We start from the raw sequence: 12,381 nt of genomic DNA on the forward strand, positions 1-12,381 counted from the left end.
TATGTGTTCATTACTGATAAAAAATAAAATAAAATAAAAGTTAACAAGCAATTTGCAAATAACCAGTGCTGTGTTTTTCCAATCAGAAAGTTAAAAGCAAGTCCCAGTTTCTGACATCTTTCTATGTCCAGCATCTCTGAGGGATACGCTGACATACAGTATTTCATGTTCGAGCTATTTTGAATTCTCTGAATTACTCACTTTTTCTTGTCTGACAAACAGACAGCTGGATTTAAAATGCAATTTATAGAGTTATGAGTGATGATTCGGTACATTTTGCTGTGAATGTCCCCACCAGTTGTTTTGTTTTGTCCCGACCGCTGTCCTCTAATACAGCGTCCAGCATTTTCCTGGGGACAGAGTGCCATCTGCTGGGACTATCTTTAAATGGACGAAGAGGATCCCCCTTTTCATCGCATTTCAATGACATTTGAAAAATGTGCCCAAATGTCCAATATTTAGGAGGAGCGCATCACCGAGCTTGAGCAAACAGTAACCAGCTGTGGAGTGACATCTGTAGATTGACGCACAAATAAAAACGCAGGAAGGCAGTGACATAATGACGTCACAGTCCATGGTAAAAATAGATTTAGATGGATGGAACATAAATATTTGCATCGCTTAACACCCCAGGAAAAAAAACGCAGAAATTACGTCAGGGGCTTGTGCGACATTTAACCAAGGTTTTTTGTTTTTTCATTAAAGTAATTGCCTACCTTGTGATGCCACTACATTAACCAGAGTCAAAGTGTTTTTAAAATATCAAACGGAAGCTTGCAGTGAGTCACGGTTGCGAATGAAGTTAACATTTAAATATTACTTTTTTAATCCGTCCCCAATGTCAAACCGGTATTGCTCACCTTCTAAGTCAGCGACGGAAACAAGTCATTCAAAGTGAACAGCCTACAAACCACAGGCCATATAACCAAAATAATACTGGGGAAACACTTTCCTCTTTATTAACACTGCAGAAATGTCATATCTGGAGAGGTGGGGCTCATACAACATACAGTATGGAGTCATTCATCTACTATGGATCAATTAATCATATCAATCATCCACAGTTCCTTTACTCATCAGAGCATTTCTGCTTGTGAAAGTACATTTGGAAGACTGTTCTGTAAAAACAGCTAACATTCTATATACATCTACTTTAAAAGGCACACCTAAATGAAATAAATACATTTCAATAAATAAGAACTGAACCAATTATTATTTTTTTGTCATATTTTAAAGAACAATTATGGCATTCAAAGAACAAAAGCAGAACATGAAGTGAAACATGTATATAAAAAGGTCAGGTATTACAATTAGATGTTGATTTGTAGGTTAATTAAATGACTCTGAAGAGCAAGCAATAGAAGAATTGGTATTTAAGATTTAAAAAAGAACAAATAACTTTGCAGCCATGGTCATGTCTTACATCTCGAAGCAACAAATAGTCCAGGAAGTAAACTTCAAGACGATCTCTATTTCTGTCTCGGATTCTGAGGCCATGTTTGTGAATCCACTATTATATGCAGAAACGTCAAGTTTATTCTGTCAATTTTGCAATAAATAAAGCTTACATTATGTAAAAATAAAAATAAAATAAAAAAGAAGACAGTATGCTTGTGAAAGTCACTCTTTGGTTCAGATTTCAAAAAGGAAATCATTTGGAAACATTTTTAAGGCAGTTATAGAAAATCTAAAACACCCCCTTCTGGGTATCTGGGAAAAAAACCTAACCTGACCTTTTAAAAAGGTATATTTAAAGTAAACAGGAAAGGGAAAAAACATAGAAAGTTTCATTTTTAATCCTTCTTTAAGTCAGAATGTCCAACTGATGTATTAGCAGATCTAAAGCCGGCAGGTGATTGTTTCAGGATGACAGGTAGAGCGGAAGGAGCCACTCCATCGTTGTTGACTAGAGTCCCATAGGAGAAAGTACCATTGTCATGAATAATTGGAACACCTGAAGATAGAAATGACACAGGTAAGGCAAAGCAATATAAAAAATAATGTGTAATGGCTTAAAGTAGACTGGAGAGGTCAATGATAAACTATAAAAAATAAAAATAAAAATAAAGCTAGATCATGTAGAGATCAAACAAACCATTGGCCATATTCATGGTGACATATGGCTCAAAGCTCTTGGTAGTTCTCTTGTTATTGGTGATGAAGAAGACCCCCAGGAGACAGAGTGCAGTTCTGTACCAAACAGTTACATCCTTTAATAAGATAATTCAACAGCTGTTGAAAGCATCTTAATTCCTGCAGAGACATCTCCAAATGCCTTTATAGGAAAGGCCTGTGATGGGTGTCCACTTACCCCAACGAAAACATGCAGATGTGAAGGACATCTTCATTGTTGAACTCAAAGTAAAACACAGCTCCTGAAAAGAAACCAGTAGAATCCAAAAACCACCAGACTTCCCACCGTTCCGAGAGGTGTGTTCATTCGCCGGTCAATCCAACTGGATTGAAGAATGACCTGGAGCAAAGGATTCAGGAACTCACCAGCTCCCACAGCGAAGACGGTGGAGAGGATGTAGTTGACGCCAGCGATCAGACAGGGCTCATGCAGCTTGCAGGCTTGAGACAGAAATCTAAGTGGACAAAGCACAAAAGAAAAATATTTTTCTTCGTCTGCAAGGTAAAGAATAAAAAAGAAAAATGGCAACAGCCATCGGCGCTTTCAGTAAATCGTCTTTCATTTTCCTGACACTCACCCGGCTTGGAAGACGACCGACGCCACCAAGCACACAAACATGACACTGAAAATAGGGTAGTCAAGCTGCATGGCACCGTTGATGGTGAGTAGCAACATCCCTGACACCGCCTTCGCTGTAATGACTGTGACGGAACCTACAGACAAAAGCACAATCGACCACAAGGTAATAGCTATGGTGCCTCTGCACAAAAAAAAAAAAAATAAAAAAAACATGATGCATTTCATCATAGAGATGTCATATGACAGACTCACCCAGTAGAGCAACAAGCAGCAGAATAATAATGAGGTAGTTACTGCGACGCATTTTGTGGAAGTATAAAAGCAGGCAGAACGCGATGACCTCCAGGAACTGTTAACGGCAGTATTAAAAACAATAAACATCAAGTTAATACCACGTAAATAAAACAGCGAGCGCTGTAGTCTAATCGGTGGACACAAATAGATGCATTGAATATGAACTCGGGTCAGGAAGGCTGAAGTAAAATACTGCCGCCTTGTAGCAAATAATTTAGTAATGCTTATTCTGTATGGAGAATGGCTGAGACTGACGACACTGATGTTTGATCTACCTGTGTATTTAGAGCCAACATACTGTGCAGGCTCCTCTGTAGAAGTTAACTGCTGAGTAGTGCAGGTAAATAACAGTGGACACTTCACCACAACTAACTGGCAGCGTCAGAAAAAGGATTTGAAACCTGAAATTCACCCCGGTAAAAAACAAAAACAAAAAACAAAGGAACACGACTCAGCAAACCTGTTCAGCAGGACAGTTGAACTATATTTAAAAATGTGTCGTTTGAAGAAACTAAAAAAGAAAAAAAAAAAAAAATCAATGCAATGGCTGTTTAGAAATAGCATGTCGACCCGGAAGTGGAAAGGAACAACATTCCCAAACACTTTGCTGAATGAAACTTTTCTCAAGACACATTTGTGTGGAAATTGAGCAGATCAAATGTAAACGTATGGACACAGTTCATTTTCTACTTCAACTTCTTGAGTAAATAAAAATATCTCACCAGATACAAGAGCACAGGCCATCCCACAATGTGCATCACAACATTCTCTGCTGTGATTTTTTCATGAGAATTTGGTCCAAATGATACAAAGAGATACGTTCCTCCTATGATCAGGATACAGCCCAGGAAGGCCAAGGCGTAGCGCTCTGAAAAAACATGCAGTAGAAGATGGCTGACGACTTTAAACACGACCGAAAAAAACTATAGCAGAAAATGCAATAGTTTAAGAACACAATTTCACTTTTAAAAAAGGGAAAAAGGTTTTCTGAGAATGATCTGTACTTTTTTTTTTCTAGCAGCAGATTCGGGCCCTGAAGCCGATTAAGAACTTGTATAAATGGTTCTGCGTTATTTGCACACAATTTTCAGTGCAAACATATTTATATTTGCACAAGCATGTCGAAACTTACTCGCAAAGTCCTTCGGCTTAAATTTCTCACGTAGAAAAATGAAACCCAAAATTGAGCTTGCTGTGAACACAAAAAGCAGCGAAAGACGTTAATGCACATTTTCCTTCATTCTGCGTTGTTACATAGCCACCGTCAATATTCCTAAGGCCATTTCGTTGACCCTATTTTTAACCTCTGCCCATTTAAAATAAAAAATATAGTGGATTTTTGGAACAATACTCACTCAGTATGGAAACAGCATTCAGCGGTGCAATAAGAGCAAGAGGGGCAAAGGCATAAGAAGCAAAGTTCGCTCCCTCCCCAAGGCACGTGAGGACAAAACCACACCACCAGGTCTTCGTCCCGTAGAAGGCGCGCAGGTCCTCGTTTCCTGCTAATTTCACGTGGCTATATTTCTGCAAGTGAGTCAGATGAGCAGACAGATAGAGAGTGACACACAAACACAAACTGCAATATACTAGGTATAAAAGTGTCAAATATAAAAGCAGGCTTACACAGAATAAGCTAAAATAGTTTAAGATATTGTGAATGAATAAATAACTGCTCAGTCTTTTCTTTTAATCAATGCAACTTTCTATTGACATTAACGACAACAAAAATGGAGTTATCAGCCAGCATGTCATAAAGGTTTATTGCGGATGGAGATGAATACTGCACCTGGGTACTTAAGGAGATGCTGACAAGTACATTTCCAAAGATGGCGAGTAAAGTCCCAATGAGATTTTCCTGAATAACAAAAACAGAAAATTTTATTAGATTTAGCAACAGAAAATAAAAATACAGTATATAAACTGTGGGGAAATTTTACATTCGCTATATAGATAGTGGAAAAAACTGAATAATTAATGCTTTTAAATTCGTACTACCTGTTTGGCAGCTCAACGATGAGCACGCAGCACAACCTGATAATAATCTTCTTCTTTTGTTTATTATCCACCCTCTATGAGCGTTTACCAGAAGCACCATAATGTACTATCTTCCCATGTGCTTTATTAGGATTTTATTACATACATATAACACATCCATATAAGAGTTTGAAGCCTGCTACAAGAAGAAGGCAAAAAAAGTATTATGAGACGGACTAAAAGGTAAACTCACCGTGTAGGAGCCTATGGGAGATGTACCGGTGTCCATTTCGCTCACCTTGAGAAGCAATTTGTTAATTATCAGCAGTAGCCAGACATTCAACTACCCGATCCTTCATGTTGTCGTTTACCCATTAAATATTAACACTGATTTTAAGCATCGTATTTGACTTAAAGCGAGGAATGCACCATATCCCAGACGAGGGACATCTCACTTCCGCGTTGAGTCCACCTGTTTTATGCTGCGCCGTGACGACAGACGCGCTTGAATCACGTGACGGTGGACGATAAGAGTATTTATTTATACAATTGAGACTTAAGATAACGTTATGGGTATTTGTTGTTTCTAATGTTCCGACGCAGTTGTCAAAATTATTCCTCTATCTAAATGGTTTATATTGTTTTATGATGAATTTCAAACCCTACTATGGCGGATTCATAGCCGACCCTGCTCTATCGCTGATTGGCTCGAATTGATCGTCTTTGTGTGCGGCTCTGTGCTAGGTTAGCCGTGAGGGATGATGATTGGTTGGAGCTGGGGAAGGCGGACAGCGATGAGCCAATCGCAGAGCGGGAAGGACGATAGCTACGCCATAGTAGGACTCCTATCCTCCTTTCAGCTTCTGCAGTTATATTTTACAACCACAGGTTGTGCTAATTAAATATTAATCCAATAACATTCACCAATAATAAATTTTTATCAATTTCAGTGCTTCTTTTATCATTGATTTGGGCATACTGAAATCTGTAAAGTTATTAATGTAAATAAAGTATTTTTTTTAATGATTTATGCTGAGCACTGAAATAATAACAACCATACAATTCAAACTATATTAATTCATTGTATTCTATTCCATCACATTGAATGCATTCATTTGAAAAAATATAAATACAAAATAAATTAAATGTACGCAGAGGTCATGACGTCTTCCAAAGTAAACAGATTGGTGCCCTAAAATGAATGCGTCACCGTGACATCGTCCTGTAATCCTGACTAATGGTGATGGTATGTTTTCTCTTTGTGTCATTGTTGTTTTGAAGGAGAGGCACAGGACGTCAGTTGGCAGTCTTTTTGTAACAGCAGACTTGGGACAAAACACAATAAGGGTTCTGAATGGTGTGAGCTGCGGTTTAAAAGGAATTTGACTTTTAAACTGCAGATAAAATACAGATCAGCACGCAATGAATTTAGCGTGTTAATATATCAAATGGATGTAATTCTAGTCCATTTTAACAAGTTTGCTCAATTGAAAATAATAAATATTGGCTACAGTTAACATGTAGTTATTGCTGTCATTCATTTTCAGATCTTCACTGAATAATGTGACAACATTGAAATGTTTATTTGCTAACCAGCAGAGGGAGTGAAACGCCACAACAGGACATTTGTCCCATGGTGCTCAAGGCACATTATGTTCGGTAGCTTTAAATGCTTGATTGGCATGTTTTATTTATGTGTTTTATCTATTTACTTATTGCCTACAAATAACTGACAGTGTCACTACATGTATGCACGTTTCCTGTGAAAATAACATGAGAAATTAATTCTGTGTTTAGGTAAGCTACCTGTTTTCCTCTCTGGCAAACTTCAAGTGTGAGTATTCTGCGGTTGTGTGCTGATTCCTGACAATTTCTGATGTGCATGATCTTGGTCAAAACGTTTTCGTTTAAAAGGAATGAATTTCCCTCCTTATTTAGCTGCCAACAGATTGGCATAACATGATTATAATTATTTCCTGTAACTGAATTTAATATCAGCGCATGTGCAAATGATTTGTTGTTAGGTCACACACATAAATCTGGGCTTAATTCAATTAATTAATTTTCCTTAAATCATCACTCTCCAAAAAGCAAAGCAAAAACCAGAAGCAGTTTCCAAGACATCCACAATAAAAAAATAATTATTTTATTCAAGGGTAAAAAACATTTGCATTTGACCAGGAGAGAAAATACATAAATCAGTATTCACATTGGGGGTTCACCAAGTGCTATTTGTTGTTTCAGAAATATAGCGTGTATAAATTGATGAGCATGATCTATAAATTAAACTTATCATTTCCATTCTAAGCATTTAATGAGGATTTCAGGATATCAGACGCTTCGTGATTGTTGTGGCCAACATCAATTATAATAGTTGCATTTTTACAATATTGAAAAATAAGATAAATTAAATAAAGTTTTCAAAAAGAAGTATTACCCTTGATCAAAAGTGAAACTTCATCCGGATGAAAAACGCCACAAGGCCCGTACACCTGCTCTTGGATCATTTACAAGGCCTGTCACAGGGCAGGTGATGAGAGAGTCACAGGTTTTTGTAATTTATTTTTTTGCTTTTGATTTCAATTGACATCATCTGATGGTGTTGAACCGTGACTCCTCTGGCGCCGAGCGGAGGTGTGTGTCTTTTTATTGCGTCCTCTAATATGCAAGAGACAAGGAGTTCTCTCAGCTAACACCTCCTGTACTTTACACTTCTCACCTTTGACTCCTTTGGTTGACCCACCCAAAAGGATTTGACACCACAAAATAAGATTTGCTCAATAATTCCGTTCTGTCTGCTTTCTTCCGTTTCTTTCTCTTCTACCTGTTACTTGGGATGCGTGGGCGCCATCCTCTATCGCTCGAGGAATGTGCGAACGTTAGTGACAAGCATTGCAGTGTGTATTTAATAACTGCCAGGCCTGTTTTAAAAACCAAACAAACCAGCATCCATTTGTAATGACTGAAGAATGCATGTACGTTAGATCGGAACAGGGAATGTAAGGGACGTGTGCTTTACTAGTAGTCACCGTGGAGCCGGAAGTCCTAACTCCCGTGAGGTGATACTCCATCTTCTCAAGGAATTTTAACTCGTTATGAAGTGGTGGAAGCAGGCTTTTCCAAAATCATCTGCACGTCTCAACTTGTCAGGAACGTTCCAACCAATAAACGAAAAGTGACAATGACAAAATTAGAAATAAATGCTGGGTTGAATATATGAGTACAGTTGGGATCAGGTTGTGATTGTGCGTATAATGCACAACAATGTTGACAAATCAACCTACTATTGTAACTATTGGGCATCCCTCCAGAACGCTGGTTTCGATTGACGCTCGCTGTGTGCCTAAATGAGACAAAAGACGTACTTAGAATCTGTTTTTAGTCACACTATAAACACAGGTGGCGTTCTTTTGTTTTTATTCCTGGTTGCCGTCGCTGCTATCCGGAGTCTCCCGGGTGAGAAAGACAACTGAATCATTTTTAAAATCACCTCAATGAACTCAAATAATTATAACTGAAATTGTTTGTCTTGGTGAAATAAAACAAATGTTTATTTGTAATTTAGAAACAAGGTAGGATGTAATTTAAATTCCAAACCGCAACCGTCTTGCTTCCTACGGGCGTTGTGTATGCCCAGTTCATTAAGAGCTTCCTTATATTGTGCACCGTAACTACCTATTACGTGTGAGAAGAGGATTACGCCACGATAATCTCTGTAATTATGGACATCTTAAGCACAAACATAGACGCGAGGGTTTTATATCTCTTAATGCCTTTTTAACCTCAAATCCATGAACATATTTAGCTGGGATTACGGTTATCTAAGGCCAATTTGTGATTTTGAGATGAAAATAGGCAAAATATATCATCAAGTTGCATAAAAAATGTCACTTATTTAAGTACTCTTGTGTGCCTTAAGCCGTGGGCCTTCTCACAATTTTATTATGTTCGCATAATGATAATAAAGTATCTTGAATCTTGAATCTTGAATCTTAAGAACATACAACTTGTTTATGACTCATTTTTGTAGCTTCAGTTGCATGACGTTAAACGATGTGTCATAATTCTTTGTGATGCACTGAAACACGACGTTTAACATTTAACCTGACATTTACCCTAAACGATTTGTCTTGCATTGGGAATGATGTATTTATAACACCATGATATTCAAAATGTTTTAAAAATACACGATGATTACCGTGCATGTGTAGTATAAGGTTCTTTAAAACATTATGGGTTCCCATAAATTGACCTTTGGATGCCAAATTTTGACGAAGTAACATGAAAGGATGAGAGAGTTGTGAGAATCTTTTTAATATTGGTGTTAGAACATGCAGGGTGCAATGTTTTATTTTACTTTGTGTGTTCGTCGGTGTGTGCCGTCATTGATTTTACAGATGCTACCTCCATGCGCCCTGACTTTGCAGCGTGACCTGAGACATGAGACACTGAGCGCTAAAGTCTCCTGTCTGCCATATGTCCTTCCAGGCCTAAAAAAACCCCCCGTCTGTCTGTGTGTTTGTCTTTCTTCTGACTGAAACCTGAGGAAAGACAGGAAAGCAGTGCACAAAGGCCTATGTTTAATTTTCTTTCTTTTTTGTCCTCTGTTGTCTTTGGTACGAGTCCCTACATATTTTCAGCACCCTGCAATCACTGCATCTTGTTAGCTTTGGATTCAGGTTAAACTTGTTGCAGGAGAAGACAACTCCCTCCCCCCCCTTCTCCTCACATCTTTTCCAGTCTTCCATTCACACTTCTGCCTTGATTTGCATTTTCTTTAAAATGGGTGACAAGCCACATTTGTCTTGAAGGCATGGCTGTGTCTCCCTTCCTCCTCTATTCTCGCTGACAGGTGAATTTGCTTTGCGGAGAGACGAAGTCAGACAATTGCAGGTGCATGTCTGGCACATATGACTCTGTTTAGATGGACTGAGCCAACTGTTGAAACTCATTTAAAAGTTTATGCTTATAACTGGATCTATTTATCTTTGCACACAATGTTCCCATTTATATCTTGTGGATATCTAAGAACTAAAAACAATCAGTATATAAATAAAGTTTTATTTCTTCCTAAACCTCACAAAAATATATTCCATGTAAGTCAAAATTGTAATTTTCTTTCCCAGACTTGATATATTAAAAATACTTTGCTCATGTAGCAATTTTATAGTAAAAATATTGCTTTAAATCAAGAAATCAAGACACCTAAATGTTGATATCATCAGTTGTTGCAAATTACTCAGTTGTATTATTTCACCTTTAGTCTTCAACTCATCCATAACAATGATCATTTGCATTAATCACTACACTTGAATTTGAGCAAATTAATGTTAATGCATCATCAATCTATTCTAACAGATCAAATGTCACTCGATCATTTTGACTCATCTGAGACTGAAACACTGGATCTCTGATCCAGCTCAATAATAAGATGTTAAAAAGTTGGAGAGTGAAGCAGCATCATTATACCTGTTTTCATTACAATCTATATGTGTTTCTACTTTAATTCTATCAAGATGGTGTTAAAAGAAATATATAGTTTTAATAAAAACCTGCTGGTTATTCCAGCAACAGTGCAGTTTACTTCACCCGGTGATCACTGGTACAAATAAAAATATGACTTTTTCTGTAAAAATCTCACAGTAACAGAAAAAGCAATACCAAGTAGTAGTAGTAGTAGTAGTAGTAGTAGTAGTAGTAGTAGCGGTAATGGGAGTGTTGCTGCTATCTTGACACAAACTGGTTTGACTTTGAGCATACAAGGATTGCATTATATAAACTTGACTACTCCCTTTAATTTGTGATTTAAGGCTTTATATATATATATAAATATTTAAATAAAATAAATCATCTGATATATGTAGCAAAAATATATCTTACTCACAGACTAAATACTACTCTTCTACACTAGTGGTCCGGTGAATCAGAGGGATGGTGCACCAATATGTCAGTCCTCCTTATTACACCATACCGTGGCCATTGAGCATGGCATGCTGTGATTGTTCCAGAACATTGAAGAGAAAGGTGTGCATGGTTCCTCTAAATCTCTGACGAGCCCAGACATGTAGACTGAAACTGGGTGCGAGACAAAAAAAAAAGGGAAAAGGGAGGGAGAGGAATAGATTATGGGTAAGGATGGCAGGTGACATGGAAAGTTTTTTTTCTTCCTTACTTCAGACAAGAGTCCATTCAGTGACAATCAGTGTCAACATGTGTCTTCTGTATTTTACATTTTTACTTCTTTTGCTATTTTCTTAATGTAGAGAGTGAAAGAGAGGACACATTCTTAAAACTGGACAGAAGGGTGATATCCACACCCATTTAGTTAGATATAATTACATTAACAGATAGCCCAAGAACAGAAAGTAGCATAGGCATGTCAGTAAAATAACAAATAATTACTAAATTAATATATTTGATATGATACAAAATGCTGCAGCATGGCAGAAAGGAACGATGCCAGGACAGGAGCAATGAACAGGTGTAAAACAACATTATAAAAGCAGGAGGAATGTGTGAACAGCAGCAAAAAAAAATAGTTTCTGTCTGAGGGTTTCATTTCTGACTCCGAGGTGCGGTGGTCTGAACATGTTCCCTGCTTTTATTTAGGAAGATGAAGCAACAAACCCTGGAAAGCTCTCCTCCTCCACTATCCCACGGGAATGGCACCACTCATCCATAGAAAGAGAGGGACAGGGAGGACAGATGAGTGGATTGGGAAAATAAGGAGGAGGAGAGGAAAGGGTATGGTGGAGAGATGTTTATCGTCAAGGAAAGGATGTGCGAAGAAGCGTTTCCTGTTTCACTTCGGAGTAATTGGTCAAACCTGGACTCATGCCTGATTGAGTGTCATTTCCCAGAGCAGTGTTCTCACTGCAGCCCCCATGATCCTCTGTTTCTGCTTCAGTTGCACCTGTAAGTGAACATCCATGTCAGCACTGCATAGTCACACACACACACACACACACACACCTAATCAGAATCAGATTTGACTCATACACACAGCTGAAACACTGAGGAACATTTAGTGTTTTGTTGAAGTTGTAGCTTGATGCATTGTGGGAAACATGAGCTGTCCTGTATCTGATGTGAATCCACACTGCCAGGGTGTAGTATTACTGCCTGCAGAAAAAGTTTCAGACTCAGCTTTTCTCCACTTTGATGGCTTGAGGCCATGCGGACAGAGTCATCTCACCCAGCAGATATTCTTGTTGAATTGAAATAATTACAATAATTTCATTATTTATTTATTTTTGATGGCTCTCATTGGTCAAATGTCCTTTTCAAGTTGACTGGAATAGATAATGAAATAATACTAAAGTCTGACTAAAGCCTAGTTATTTCCTTATATGGAATTATGGTTTTAACTTTTGTATCTGCTGCTTAGGTTTTTTCCC

At 37.8% G+C, this 12,381-nt stretch overlaps 1 protein-coding gene across 1 annotated transcript; it reads right to left on the reverse strand.

Moving 5' to 3' along the window:
• Nucleotides 1–942: 942 nt before the first annotated feature.
• Nucleotides 943–5,419, reverse strand: nipal3 (NIPA like domain containing 3). The gene is made up of 11 exons (XM_068751821.1): nucleotides 5,238–5,419; nucleotides 4,797–4,865; nucleotides 4,363–4,534; nucleotides 4,140–4,199; nucleotides 3,730–3,875; nucleotides 2,966–3,062; nucleotides 2,712–2,847; nucleotides 2,500–2,588; nucleotides 2,312–2,375; nucleotides 2,096–2,190; nucleotides 943–1,954 (listed from the first exon to the last, which is right to left on the reverse strand). Exons 1-11 carry the CDS (start codon nucleotides 5,271–5,273, stop codon nucleotides 1,794–1,796), a joined length of 1,125 nt encoding a protein of 374 aa, XP_068607922.1. The 5' UTR covers nucleotides 5,274–5,419; the 3' UTR covers nucleotides 943–1,793.
• Nucleotides 5,420–12,381: the final 6,962 nt, after the last annotated feature.

Source organism: Brachionichthys hirsutus, chromosome 18 (genome assembly GCF_040956055.1).
Source record: "Brachionichthys hirsutus isolate HB-005 chromosome 18, CSIRO-AGI_Bhir_v1, whole genome shotgun sequence".
Classification (NCBI taxonomy): Eukaryota; Metazoa; Chordata; class Actinopteri; order Lophiiformes; family Brachionichthyidae; genus Brachionichthys; species Brachionichthys hirsutus.

Bases quoted from the DNA above. Each gene is read 5' to 3' on its own strand.
- nipal3 (XM_068751821.1), bottom strand. From the start codon at position 5,273: ATGGACACCGGTACATCTCCCATAGGCTCCTACACG. The intron at 4,535-4,796 runs GTGCAGTATTCA...ACTCACTTGCAG, and splicing joins GCATCTCCTTAAGTACCCAG to AAATATAGCCACGTGAAATT. The intron at 2,191-2,311 runs GTAAGTGGACAC...TGTTTGGTACAG, and splicing joins ATCTGCATGTTTTCGTTGGG to AACTGCACTCTGTCTCCTGG.